A 14,954-nucleotide genomic window follows, 5' to 3' on the forward strand; every position below is an offset into this window, starting at 1 on the left:
TCCTCACACTCTTCTCACACTGTCCAAGGAGGGAGCCTACCTCCTCCTGTCTCTTTTTGGCTGTCTCTTTACCTCATAAAATACACAGTGGTTCACTTAGAATAGTTTAAAGACTTTCTGCTGCCTTTTCACATGGGTATTGATTGTCTTTTTAACATCTCTTTTCTCTGTTTCTTTAGGAAGGGATTTGAAGAGGACCGAATTGAGGCTCTCCTTCATAAAATTGAAATACAAATGAAGCATCAGTCTGTCAGCTTTGGACTCACCCTGACGTCCGTATGTAATTTCTCCTCTATCTTCTTCTGTTTGTACTTTGTTTTTACTGTTGTGATCAGTGGGTACTTGACAGTGCTGGAAACAGGTGAATATTCATAGCACCATTCATTTGAACCGTGAAAGTTGTGCCGTTTTGGATATGATACAAATTTAATTTAGTTTTATAATACATTGTGTCTTTTTACAGGCGTTATTGGCTTTCTGATACCTTTTTTTTTAAGTCATTTGTTTTAGAGAGCGAGAAAGTGCATACATGGGAAGGATGGACAGTTAGAGGGAGAGAGAATTCTAAGCAGACTCCACACCCAGTGCAGAACGCAACATAGGACTCGATCTCACAACCCTGAGATCATGACCTGAGTCAAAACCGACAGTCGGACACTCAACTGACTGAGCCACCTAGGCATCCCTCCTGAAAATGTTAGAACTTGTCCTTCACTTTATTAGAGAAAAAACAGATTTAAAATTTTCCTAACCAAAAAATGACTTAATTTTTCTTACAATCATTGTGGTATTTTTAAATACAGAAACTGAGATCTTAATAAAATGTTATGTTTGATGTAGAGTTCGTAGTGTAATGTGCATGTGGATGTTACGTTCTTGGTTGCAGTACATCGCCTCCTGCTGGAATCATGATGGGGACCCTGTAGAGCTCCTGAAGCTGGGGAGTCAGGTGGCTCGATTCAGACAGTGCCTCAAGGAAAATCCACAGTTTTTGCAAGAAAAAGTAAAACAGTATTTTAAAGTAAGGAAATTGGAGAATTTATGTTATGAATAAGTAACGTAATTTCTTAATTGTTAATTAGTGCTCATATTAACAAATTTAGTTCATTCTGATGAAATCTGGCTTTTTATATGAATACGTGAGTTTGTCTTTTATATATGAAGATATTATGCATGTGTATTAATTAACAAAAACATTTGTAGGCACTTTTGTTTTGTTGAGAGATTATACTATCCACTCAATTTTTTGGAAGGTTTTGATAAGAATTGTTCACTTGTCATTAAAAGATTAGTGGAATTCACCCATGAAAAAATACATTCCTGGGATTTCTTCATTGGGAGTGTTTTGCCTTTTTTTTTTTTTTTTGTCTTAATTACTGATTCAGTGTCTTCATGAGTTCCTGATCTCTTCAGAGTTTTCTATTTCTTCACCCTTCAGTCTTGGAAGGTGGTGTGGTTTTAGGAGTTTGTTCATCTAGGTTGTCCAGGTTGCCGTACAGTTCTTCCGAGTATTCCCTTGTGCTTATTTCTGTACTTTCCGTGCTATTGTGCCTTTTTCCACGTCGGAGTTTAGTCGAGTCTCCCTTTTTTTTTGGTGTATCTGAAGGTTTGGCGCTTTTGTTGATCTGTTTGAAAAAGTCTGATCTGTGATCTAATTTTTATGGTTTTCTTTGTTCTGCTAGCTTTGGCTTGATCTCACTTTTCTCTTTAGTGAGGGTGTGAAGATAGGTTACTCATGGGTCTTTGTTTTTAATGTATGAGTTAACTGTGTATGTGTCACTCTTCACGCTGGTTTTGTGGGGTCCTGCAGTTTTCAGTATGTTCTGTTCATAGCCTCATTTGTCTCCCGGTATTTTCTAAGATCCCCTATTACTTACTCTTTAACCTACTGGTTGTTTAACAGTGTGTTGTGTCACTTGCATGTATTTGTTGGTTTTCCAGCTTTCCTTCTACGGGCATTCCTTGGAGACAGCACATGTATGGTTCCTGAGCACAGTCATAAAGTGAATATCACAATAAAGCAAGTCAAATGAATGTTTTGGTTTCCCTTTGCAGAGGAAAGTTGTGTTTACACTACATTGGAGTCTGTTAAGCATGCAATAGCATTATGTCTAAAAAAAGCAACATACACATCTTAGTTAAAAAATACTGCTAAAAATGCCAAACACTGAGCTTTCAGTGAGTCATAATCTTTGATGGTGGCGGGTCTTCCCTTGATGTTGATGGCTGCTGACTGATGAGGGTGGTGGCTGCTGAAGCTGGGCATGGCTGTGGCAATTCCTTAAAATAAAACACCGATAAAGTTTGCCACAGCGACTAACTCTTCCTTTCACGAACGATTTCTCTGTAGCAGGTGGTGCTGTTTGATAGCATTTTGCCCACAGTAGAACTTCTTTCAAAATTGGAGTCAGTCCTCTCAAACCCTGCCACTGCTTTATCAACTGAGTTCATGTAATATTTTAAAGATTTTTTATTTATTTTATTTTATTATTTTTTTTTTAATGAACTCTTTTTTTTTTTATTTGTGTGAGAGAGAATGAGAGACAGAGAGCATGAGAGGGGAAGGCTCAGAGGGAGAAGCAGACCCCCTGCTGAGCAGGGAGCCTGATGCGGGACTCGATCCCGGGACTCCAGGATCATGACCTGAGCTGGTAGTTGCTTAACCAACTGAGCCACCCAGGCACCCAAGAATTTTTATTTATTTTAGAGAGAGAGCAGGAGGGAGAGGCAGAAGGAGAGTGAGAGAGAACCCCAAGCAGACTAACTGCTGAGCATGGAGCCCAACGTGGGGCTCGATCCCACGACCCTGAGACCACAACCCAATTACTGGATCGTAAATAAGGTTGTTCCATTTTTTTTTTTTAAAGATTTTATTTATTTCATTGAGAGAGCACAAGCAGGGGGAAGGGCAGGAGAGGGAGCAGCAGACTCCCCACTGAGTGGGAGCCCAATATGGGGCTTGATCCCAGGACTCTGAGATCATGATCTGAGTTCAGGGCAGAAGCTTAACTGACTGAGCCACCCAGGCACCCCATTTTAATTTTTGAGGAACCACCATACTATTTTCCAGAGTGGCTGCACCAGTTTGCATTCCCACCAACAGCATAAGAAAGTTCCCCTTTCTCCACATCCTTGCCAACACTTGTTACTTGTGTTGTAAATTTTAGCCATTCTGACAGGTGTGAGGTGGTATCTAGTGGTTTTGATTTGTTTTTTCCTGATGATGAGTGATGTTGAGCATCTTTTCATGTGTCTGTTGGCCATGTGTATGTCTTTGGAGAAATGTCTGTTCATGGTTATTATGCCAGTACCATACTGTTTTAATTATTACAGCTTTGTAATATAGCTTGAAGTCTGGAGTTGTGATGCCTCCTGTTTTGTTTTTCAAGATTGCTTTGGCTATTCAGGGTCTTTTCTGGTTCCATACAAATTTTTGTATTGTTCATTCTACTTCTCTGAAAAATGCTTTTGGTATTTTGACAGGGATTGTATTAAATAAACAGATTGTTTTCGTTAGTATTGACATTTTAACAATATTAATCTTCCAATCCATGACCATGGAATGTCTTTCCATTTCTTGCATCATCTTGAATTTTTTTTATCCGTGTTTATAGTTTTCAGACTATAGGTCTTTCACCTCTTAAGTTTATTTCTAGGTATTTTACTGTTTTTGGTGCATTTGTAAGTGGGATAGTTTTCTTAATTTCTGTTTCTGTGGCTTCATTATAAGTGTAAAGGAATGCAGTAGATTTCTGTACATTGATTTTGTATCCTGCAACTATGCTGAATTAACTTAACAGTTCTACAGTTTTTTTGGGTAGTCTTTAGGCTTCTCTGTACATGGTATCATGTCATCTGCAAATAGAATTTTACTTCCTCCTTACCAATTTGGATGCCTTTTATTTCTTTTTGTTGTCTAATTGCCATGGCTAGGAGTTCCAGTACTATGTTGAATAAAAGTAGTGAGAGCAGACCTCTTTGTCTTGCTTCTGACCTTAGGGGAAAAGCTCTCAATTTTTCACCATTGAGTATGATGTTGGCTGTAGGTTTTTCATATAAAGCCTTTATTATGTTGAGGTATGTTCCCTCCAAATCTCCTTTGCAGAGGGTTTTATCATGAATGGATGTTGTGCTTTGTGAAGTGCTTTTTTTTTTTTTTTTTTTTTACATCTACTGAAATGATCGTGTGGTGTTTCTCTCTTTTTTTTTTTTTTTACTGACGTGACATATCATGTTGATAGTTTTGCAAATGTTGAACCAACCCTTGCATCTTGGAATAAATTCCACTTGCTTGTGTTGTATGATGTTTTTAATGTGTTGTTGGATTTGGTTTGCTAATAATTTGTTGAGAATTTGTGCATCTAAATTCATCAGATATTGGCCTGTAGTTCTCTTTTGTTGTGGTGTCTTTATAAGGTTTTGGTATCAGGGTGATACTGGCTTTATGAAATGACTTTGGAAGTTTTCGTTCCTCGTCTATGTGTTGAAATAGTTTGAGAAGAACAGGTACTTACTGTTCCTTAAATGTTTGGTAGAATTGGCCTGTGAAGCCATCTGGTCCTGGACTTTTGCTTGTTGGGAGATTGTTGATTACTGCTTCCATTTCATTGCTAGTAATTGGTCTGTTAAAATTTTCTAATTCTTTCTCTTTTAACTTTTGGGAGGTTATATGCTTCTAGGAATGCATCCATTTCTTCTAAGTTGTTGAATATGTTGGCATGTAGGTATTCTGTGACAATTGTATTTCTGTGGTGGTGGTGTTACTTCTCCTCTCTCATTAGTGATTTTGTTTATTTGGGTACTCTTTCTTTTTTTTGATGAGCCTGGCAAGAGGTTTATCAATTTTGCTGATCTTTTCAAAGAACTAGCTCCTGGTTTCATTGATCTTTTTAAGTTTCTGTTTATTTATTTCATTTATTTCTGGTCTAATCTTCATTATTTCCTTCCTTCTGCTGAATTTGGGTTTTGTTCTTTTTCTGGCTCCTTTAGGTGTAAGGTTGGGTGTTTATTTGAGAATTTTCTTACTTGAGATAGGCCTGTATTGCTAGAAACTTCCCTCTTAGAATTGCTTTTGCTGCCTCCCAATGATTTTGAACTATTGTGTTTTCATTTTCATTTGTTTCCATGCATTTTTTTATTCCTCTGTTTCCTGGTTGACCTATTTATTGTGGAGTTGCATGTTACCTAACCTCCGTGTGTTTGTACTCTTTCTGGATTTTTTTCTTGTGATTGAGTTCTAGTTTCATAGTATTATGATCAGAAAAGATACATGTCAGATGCTTTTTCTGCATCTCTTGAATTGATCATATGATTTTTATCCTTTCTGTTACTGATGTGATGTATCATGTTGATTGCTTTGCAAATACTAAGCCACCCTTGGATTCCTGGAGTAAATCCCACTTGATTGTGGTGTATGATTTTTTTTTTTTTTTAGCTTGTTGACACTTGTTTTATGCCCTAATATGTGATCTGTATTATTATCAGTTCCTTTATATTATTTTTTTTTTAATTTATTTATTTGTCAGATTGAGAAAGCGAGAGAGAGAGCACAAGCAGGGGGAGCAACAGAGGCAGAGGGAGAAGCAGGCTCCCCACTGAGCAGGGAGCCCGATGTGGGACTAGATCCCAGGACCCTGGGATCATGACCTGAGCTGAAGGCAGATGCTTAAGCAACTGAACTACCCAGGCATCCCAGTTCCTTTATATTATTAACTGTATTATGTATGGATTTGGGTGCATAAATATTTACAACGTTATGATTTCTTGTTGGATTGTACCCTTTATTATAATATAGTGCCCTTCTTTGCCGCTTGTTACAGTCTTTGTTTTAAAATCTGTTTTAAGTAATGTAAGTATTGCTTACCCTGGCTTTATTTTCACTCCATTTAAATGATAAATGTTTTTCCATCCCTTCACTTTCAATTTGCAGGTGTCTTTAAGTCTGAAAGGAGTCTCTTGTAGGCAGCATATAGGTGGGTCTTGTTTCTTTATCCATTCCATCACCCCATGTCTTTTGATTGGAGCATTTAGTCCATTTATATTCAAAGTAATTATTGATAGGTATGTACTTACTGCCATTTTGTTTCTTGTTTAGTGGTTGTTTGTTTAGATTTTCTCTGATCCTTTCTTCTTGCTCTCATAATTTGTTGGCTTTCTTTAGTAATATACTTGAATTCCTTTCTCTTTATTTTTTGCATATCTATTCCCGGTTTTTGATTTGTGGTTACCATTAGGTTTGTATATAACATCCGCATATAGCAGTCTATATTAAGTTGCTGGCCACTTAAATTTGAACACATTCTTTACCTCTCTCTCCCTAAGTATGTGGTGTTGTATTTTACATCCTTTTATGAATCCCTTGACTGATTTTTGCAGAAATACTTATTTTTACTGCTTTTGTGTTTTTTACTTTTCATGATCTCACTTATGGTCTTTCCATTCCACTCAGGGTCCCCTTTACTATTTCTTGTAGGGCTAGTTTAGTGGTCCTGAACTCTTACAGTTTTTGTTTGTTTCAGAAACTCTTTAGGTCTCCTATTCTGAATGATAGCTTTGCTGGATAGTGTATTCTTGGCTGCACGTTTTTCCCTTTCAGCACTTTGAATATGTCATACCACTTCCTTTGGGCCTGTTCCTGCTAAAAAATTCACCCGTAGCCTTAAGGGGTTCCCTTGTATGTAACGTCTTCTTTTTTCTTGCTGCTTTGAGATTTTTTTCTTTATCAGTATTGACATTTTAATTACTGTTTGTCTTGGTGTGGACCTCCTTGGGTTGAACTTTTGGGGTGATCTCTGTGCCTCCTGGATCTGTCATCTGTTCCCCCCCACCACCAGATTAGGAAAGTTTTCAGCTATCAGTTCTTCAAATAAATATTCTCTCCCCTTTTCTGTCTCTCCTTTTAGGATCCCTGTAATGCAAATGTTACTCTGCTTGATGGGAATCAGGGTTCGCTAAGACTATTCTCAATTTGCGTAATTTTTTCCCTCTCATGTGTTTAGCTTGGTTACTTTCCATTTCTCTGTCTTCCAGGTCACTGATTCATTTCTCTGCTTCATCTAGCCTATTTATTCCATCAATTGTATTTTTTATTTTATTTATTGTGTTCTTCATCTCTGATTGGTTCTTTTTTCTCTCTCTGTGAAGGGTCTCACTGAGGTCATCCACTCTTTTCTTTAGTCCAGTGAGTATTTTTATGATCATTACTTTAAATTCTCAGTCAGGCATATTGCTTAAATCTTTTCACTTTAGGTCTCTTGGTGTGGTTTGGTCCTTTCATTTGGGAAATATTCCTCCATCTCCTCATTTTGTCAGCTCTCTGTGTGTTTCTTTGTGTTAAGAAAGTCAGCTATTTCTCTTGCTCTTAACCGTAGTGGCCTTATGAAGAAGAGGTCCTGGCGTGCCCTGCAGTGCAGTGTCCCCTGTTCCCCAGGGCCTGGAGCTTCAGGGAATGTTCTCCTATGTGTGTTGCATGTGCCTTGCTGTTGAGTCCTGGCCTCTTTTTTCCTTGAGTCCAGTTTTCTCTCGAGGCTCTCTTTGCCTGTTGTGGGCAGTGTTTGTTTCCCAGCAGGGGTGGGGCGCGTTTTAACTAGGTGTCCAGTGGTTTGCTTGTGAAGTGGAGCCCTGCCCCCACTGCCACTAGAACTGAGTTCCCTCAAAACACATGCGTCAGAGATGTGGTGTTGGCAGGGTTTGTGCCAGTCTTCTGGGGGAGGGAGCCCGCAGCGCCAGGACTGAGATGAGTGCTGCTGGGAAGGACAGATCCACCAAACCATGGTGGAGGTGAGGCTTGGTGTCAGTTAAGTAAGGCGTGTCAGTGTGGTCCTGGTTCCCACAGATGGCCATTGTTTATGTGGGGGGTGGGAGAGGAAAGTGGTGCCAACCAGCTCCCTTGTTCCTGCAGGGAACTCTCCTTGATCCCTGTCTCTCTGGGCCACGCTCTGAGATGAGCAAATCACTGTCCCTCCTGTCTGCCCCTGGCGGTTCTCCTACTGCTGGTTCCATGCTAGATCTGCACAGCTGTTTGAAGTGCTGTCTCTTTAAGGGCGGGATTCCACTTCCTAACACCCTCTGATGCTGATGTTTTAGATTCCAGACTCTGTGTCCCACTGGGTGTAAGAACTCAATGTTCAGCCCCTCTTGTTTTTACAGGCAGATGTTATGGGGATTCATTTTCCCCATTGGTGGGCTTCCCAGTGTGAAAGTCTGTTTTTCACCCTTCTCTGCATCACCTGCTCCCTCCCTGCCATGGACAGCCATGGTTTGTTTCTCTCCCAAACTGCGTCTTTGCCCTTCTTACCTTCTCTGATGTGACCTCTTCTCTACTTGGAGAGGAGTTTGTTCTGCCAGTCTTCAGGTTCTTCTCTGGGTTATTTACGTTGATGGGAGTGTTTCTAGTTGTATCTGTGGGATGTGTTGAGCTGAGGGTCCCTCCACCGCCGTCTTTCCAGCCGACCTACGTGTCTGTTTTTGTGTCAGTACCATACTGTTCTGATGACTACGGCTTTGTAGTACAGCTTGAGATCTGGGATTATGATACGTCCAGCTTTGTTCTTCCTTTTCAAGATTGTTTTGGGCATTCTAGGTGTTTTATGATTCCTTACAAATCTTAGGATGATTTGTTCTTGTTCTGAGAAAAATGCTGTTGGTATTTTGATAGGGATCGCATTGAATCTGTGGATTGCTTTGTAGTATAGGCTTTTAACAATATGAATTCTTCCAGTCCGTGAACGCGGTAGATCCTTCCATGTATGTCGTCTTCAATTTCCTTCATCAGTGTTTCATAGTTTTCAGAGCACAGGTCTTTTGCCTTTTTGGTTAAGTTTATTCCTGGGTATTTTATTCTTTTTGGTGCAATTGTATATGAAACTGTTTCCTTAATTTTTCTTTCTGCTACTTTTTTATTGATGTGTAGAAATACAGCCAATTTCTGTGTATTAATTTTACTGAATTCATTTATTCTAGTAGTTGTTTTGGTGGAGCCTAGGGTTTTCTATGTTTAGTATCATGTCATCTACAAATAGTGAAGTTTTACTTCTTCCTTATCAATTTAGATGCCTTTTTATTTGTCTGGTGGCTGCAGCTAGGACTTCCAGTACTGTGTTGAATAAAAGTGGTGAGATCGGACATTCCTATCTCATTCTTCATCTTAGAGCAAAAGCTCTCAGGTTTTCACCATTGAATATGATGCCAGCTATTGGTTTGCCATATGTGGCCTTTGTATGTTCAGATATGTTCCCTCTAATCCCACTTTGTTGACAGTTTTTATCATGAACAGATGTTGAATTTTTGTCAAATGCTTTTTCTGCATCTGTTGGCAAATGATCGTGTTAATGTTATTGCTGAATGTGGTTTGCTGATGATAATTTGTTGGAGATTTTTATCAGGGATATGGCCTTTCGTTTCCTTTTTTGTAGTGTCTTCAGTTTTGGTATCAGGGTAATGCTGACCTCATAGAATGTATTTGGAAGCTTTCCTTCCTTTCTGGTTTTTTTTTGGAGTAGTTTGAAGAACTTAGTTGTTAACTCTTTAAATGTTTGGTAGAATTCACCTGAGAAGCCATCTGGTACCTTGACTTTTGTTTGTTGAGAATACAAGAACAATCACCTGAGTGTGTGGATATTTTGGTTGTTTTTATGATGGATTCTTTTGACATTTGCTCATTTGTTTACATTTGCTTTAGGGCATTTGTACTTGGTGTGTATGCCCTGGTAGACTGTCATGAATGTGGTAGAACTTACAAGGCTTTACCACAGGGGTTGGACCGTAGTGTCTATGAAGAGCAGCTGTTGTGCTTTATGCCATTATGGACACGGGGCATAGGTTTGGCACTTGACCTGCCGTCTCTGTTACTCCAAGGTACTTAATATAAAGTTTATACTGTAGTCTGGTTCTCTTTCCTCCCTGTAGTAGTACAAATAGATGAGCAGAGCGCGTGTGTGTGCACGCACACTCGTACACATGTTGAAATGAATGAGACAAGCACATTAAATCTAACGTTTTTACATTAGGTGGACATTTAATTCGTCCTCATAATTTATGAAATGCTGAATGAAGAATTTAGTTCTAATTGAGAAGTTAATACTCTAAAGATGATTAGATAAAGATTATATTATTTTATTCTGTTATTTTTGACTTAGACTAAAGTCAAAGATTTATAATGTAAAACATGTACAAGTAAGGTATAAAGAAAATGTTGAATGTTGGTACGTTTCGGGTTTAGGCATAGTACCCGTAACAGTAAGCATCCTAATAGTGAGAACCCCAGCATGTGTGAATGACAGTTACTTTGTGGTGGCCGGGGTGTCCTGTGCCTCAGGGGCTTTCTACAGGACCACCTTTGAGGGATGCTCTGTTATCACTATTCAAAACGTGCGGGCTCCTCCTGCCCCAGAGTGCGGTACTGGAGGCTTGTCAGCGTGCTGGGCTCCAGTGAGATCTTGCTTCAGCTTGGCCTTTGTTGCTGTACCTGTTGCAGAATAATCCGCACAAGCTGACTTTGTCAATGACACCCGATGACAAGTATCCCGAGAAGCAAGCATGGATGGAGACAGAAAAACTAAAGCAAAAAGTCGACTCTCTTTCCCCGAAAGACAAGCAGCAGATCTATGAAAAAGGTCAGATGTTTAATTTTGTCCTAACTCCCTAGCCTTCACCCGAACCCAGTGAACTTTGTAAAATGAGTGGATAGTTGGAGGCAAGTATCATTTCAACTAACAAATATTTATTGGGCACCAACGAAGGTCAACGTTGGATGTGATGGCTTTATCCCCATGCCCTCATTCTAAGGAGACCGATCCTGTAGTTTAGCAGGAAAGGCAGGAGTCGTAGGAAAGAGGCACACTAGTCCCCCCCATCCGCACCTTCTCGGTCCTCAGTTTCAGTTACCTGTGGTCACCCGCGGTCTGCAGGCAGATGGCACTCCTTCTGCTCTGTCGTCAGAAGGTCAGTGGTGCCTCCTGTGCTGCAGTGCCTGCATCCCCACCTCACTTCACCTCCCCACGGAGGCATTATGTCACCTCCGTTCGTCACAACAAGAGACTTTTTGAAAGATTCTGTTTATCAGAGAGAGAGAAAGAGGGCGTGCACGAGCTGGGGGAGGGGCAGAGGGAGAAGCAGACTCCCCGCGGAGCAGGGAGCCCAATGTGGGGCTCGATCCCAGGACCCTGAGATCATGATCTTAGCCAAAGGCAGACGCCTACCTGACCGAGCCACCCAGGCGCCCACAACAAGAGATTTTGAAAGCGACACAGAGACCATGTTCACGTAACTTTATGACAATCTATTGTTGTCAGTTTCTGTGTTATCATTAGCTGTTACTCTTGCTGTGCCAAATTTTTAAGTTGAACTCCCAAATTTTTAATTTGAACTCGATTATAGGTAAGTATGTATAGGGTTTGGTACTATCCATGTAGTTTCAGGCATTCACTGGGGTGTTGGGAACATGCTCCCCACAGATAAGGGGGGGATTACTGTAGCTGCATAAGGTTTATTCAATTACAAATTTTATAAGTACTTGCTATTTACCAGGGGCTCTAATATGCCACTAAAATATGTTATGTTGTGATCCATAGTGAATTGCCAAGTGAGCACTGCACACAGTATGATTTTGAGTTCAGAAGAGGCGGGTCTCAGTGAAGGACAAAGGCCTCATGCTGGTCATGAGGCCCTGCTCAGGTCCGGGTGGTGCAGGTGTGGGTGAAAACCGAGTCAGTTACATAATTCCTTATTGTCTAAACACATGGACTGTTAGGCCCAGTGGTCTGCTCCAGAGTATTTGCCCAAGAGAAATGAAAGTGTATGTCCACACAAACTTGAAAGAACCCACATTTCCATCAACATGGTATATCCACACCATGAAATACTACTCAGCCATAAAGAGGGGCAAAATGCTGATACACTCAATATTGATGACTCTCAAAAGCATTGTGCTAAGTGAAATTAGCAGGCACAAAAAATACCTACTCAGTGAGTCCATTTATATGAAACTGTAGAAATGATAAGACTCTACTAACAGAAGGCAAGTGAGTGCAGAGGGTCACCTGCAGGGAGCCAGGAAGGAACTTCCTGGGGGATGGAAATGTCCTCTATTGTGATGTGGTGATTATATTACTTTTTGTATTTGTTAGAATTTATTGAATTATATCTTTAGAACTGTGGATTTTGTCATATGTAAATGATATATTAAAATCTACCAAAGTAGGTATACAGGACACACAGACACCACCTACCCCACCAAAGTGGTAGTTGGCTGGGATTACGTGAGGGATTTATCAGGTTTGTCAGGTGGTAGAGTTGGCTTTAGATAGGAAGTAAGTAATGCTAAATTTCAGATGATTTAATCTCGTCAAGGCAGAGTTAATTTCAGCGTGTAACCTCTTACTCTCTATCTCAGAGTTCCTGTTTTGCATACAGCTATTCTAAGCTCTTCATACATTTAATAGCTAATCGTGAGTAACGTAATTGCATAATAATCACTTCTGTTGCGGGAGTGCCAGTGGACAAGTCCCATCTTCCTTTTCTAAATTGAGATGTTGATTGCTTCTTGGCCTTTTGGCCAAGATCAACTGTAGTATCTGATGTGTGCTCTATTGGAGCCCAGTATACCAAGTGGATTTAAGTAAGCAAGCAATTAGAGGTATCAGTGGTACCTTACATGAGGTTCAGGTGTGTAGTACCATGCACAGTGCAGTGATCACAACGCACTTCATTGACATCTGTCACCAGTCGCAATTTATTTTTCTTGTGCTGGGAAGTCATGAGATCTACTCTCTTAGCAACTTTCAAATATGCAACACGGCACTATTACCCAGAGTCACCAATGCTGTGCATTGCATCCCATGACTTATGTAAGTTTGTACCTTTTGACCCCCTCCACCCATTCCTCCCACCCCAACCACCAGCCTCTGGCACCCACCAATCTGTTGTCCATGTCCGTGAGCTTGGTGTTTGGTTTTTCAGGTACCACATATGAGTGAGATCATACAGTATTTGTCTTTCTCCGTCTGACCCATTTCACTTAGCATAATGCTATGTTGCCATAAATGGCAAGATTTCCTTCCTTTTCTATGGCTGAATAATAATCCATTGTATATATACATCTTCATCCATCGGTGGACACTTAGTTTGTTCCCACAGTGAGCAACACTGTAATGAACATGGAGGTACAGATACCTTTTCAAGATAGAGTTTTTGTTTTCTTTGGCTAAACGCCCAGAGCAGAATTGCTGGATGATATAGTAGTTCTATGTTTGGTGTTTTTTTTGTTTTTTTTTTTGGTTTTTTTTGAGAAACCTCCATACTGTTCTCCAGAGTAGCTACACCAGTTGGAATTCCCACCAGAGTGCAAGAGGGTTCCCCTTTCTCCACATCCTCACCAACACTTATTTCTTGTCTTTTTGACTTAAGCCATTCTGATGGGTGTGAGGTGATATCTCATCATGGTTTTGATTTGCATTTCCCTATGGATGAGAGATTCCGAGTACTTTTTCATATTTTTCTTGGCCATCTGTATGTCTTCTCTAGGAAAATGAGTTATTCAAGTCCTCTGCCCATTTTTAATCAGAGTATTTGGGCTTTTTTTTTTTTGCTGTTGAATTGTATAAGTTCTTTTATATCTTTGGATATTAGCCCCTTATCAGATGTGGCCTGCCGCTATTTTCTCCCAATTCTGTAGATTGACTTTCATTTTGTTGATGGTTCCCTTTGCTGTGCAGAAGCTTTTAGTTTGATGTAGTCCCACCCATTTTGTTTTTGATTAAAGCCCTTTATAGCACGGAACATAATTCCAGGCCTAAGCAACAGATCGTACATTCCCTGAGTTGTCAGATTCTTGCCCTGGCCATGGAGGTGGGCTTGGTTCTAAGAAAGCCCATGTACTCTGGTCCACACCCACGTGTGAGTGGATGGAGGCCTGTGTTATAAAAACGTGTTTTTATTTTACAGATCACCACAGAGTTCCATTAGGTAGGAGGCCCTGCTAGTGCATTTAAGGGGTATTTCAGTCAGTAAGTCTCAGTCATGGACTTCCGTGGGAGCAATCTGCAATCAGAGTTTAATCTGTAGCTAACCACCAGTGAAAACAGTGGGAATGGGAAATTAATTTATGAAGACCTTGAAACGATCCTCCAGTTTGGGGTATGTCTGTGTAAGCGGTCATGCGCTGTCGTGAAGGGCTGTAGCTCCTGCCATGGGGAGCTTGTTGCCTGGCCAAGGAGAAGCTGCTGGGGATGGCTGTGCCGACCTGGGGCTCTGGAGAGGAGCTGTCTGGGGGAAGGGTGCCGCTCAGGATGACAGGTGGGCCTGGTCTAGTCTCGGATCAGGACACGGGGGGCGGCAGGAAGCAGGCTCCCACATACAGACCCCAGAGGTGTCGAGGGGCAGGGGTCCGCCAGTAGTTGATGGAGGAAACACCCAGGTGACGGAGGGCCTGGGAAGTCTGCAGTAACTCACGGAGCCCGCTCCTCAGTGCCTCCCGGAGGGGTCCCCCAAGGGGCCGGAGGGAGGGCGGCTGAGCCCTTTGAGGCAGCAGTCCCTGGCCTGTGCAGGGCTGCCCTGCAGGTCCCCCAAAGGGACAGGTGCTCGGGGACCTCAGGGAGGTGGACTTGGAGGCCAGCTCAGCCTAGCTCCTTAGATTGCCGTGGGAAATGAAGCTCCCATCTGTTTGTTTGACAGAACTCTGTAAACTGGGGGGTCTTCTTCACTCGCGTACCTTTCACTGCTGTCACCGGGTGCATGTGCCGAGCCTTTGGGGTTCCCTCCCGGACGGGCTGGGCGGTTCTGTGACTCCAGGAAGGAGGAGTCTCTCCCCTCTTACCAGATCGGTGAGGGCTCAGGCCCAGAAAAGCTGTGCTTGAGCGTTTCCAGAGTTTGTGAAATTTATGTGATGACACAAGCATGGTGCTGAGATTAGTGCAGATGAAATCAGAATAGACAAGTATAAAAGTTACTAAATTTCA

At 41.3% G+C, this 14,954-nt stretch overlaps 1 protein-coding gene and 1 pseudogene across 3 annotated transcripts in view; both read left to right on the plus strand.

Moving 5' to 3' along the window:
- The window catches only part of PITRM1 (pitrilysin metallopeptidase 1), a 43,335-nt gene that overhangs the window by 18,238 nt on the left and 10,143 nt on the right, over positions 1-14,954 (plus strand). For all 3 annotated transcript variants that reach the window (XM_035021739.1, XM_035021740.1, XM_035021741.1), the window contains exons 12-14: positions 180-276; positions 887-1,021; positions 10,475-10,613. In XM_035021739.1, the coding sequence (XP_034877630.1) occupies positions 180-276; positions 887-1,021; positions 10,475-10,613 (371 nt within the window). The remainder of the gene's footprint in view (positions 1-179; positions 277-886; positions 1,022-10,474; positions 10,614-14,954) is intronic.
- On the plus strand, positions 12,534-12,630 carry LOC118022005 (annotated as a pseudogene).

The sequence above is a fragment of the Mirounga leonina genome, unplaced genomic scaffold, assembly GCF_011800145.1.
Source record: "Mirounga leonina isolate KUSES-001 unplaced genomic scaffold, KU_Mleo_1.0 Mir_175, whole genome shotgun sequence".
Classification (NCBI taxonomy): Eukaryota; Metazoa; Chordata; class Mammalia; order Carnivora; family Phocidae; genus Mirounga; species Mirounga leonina.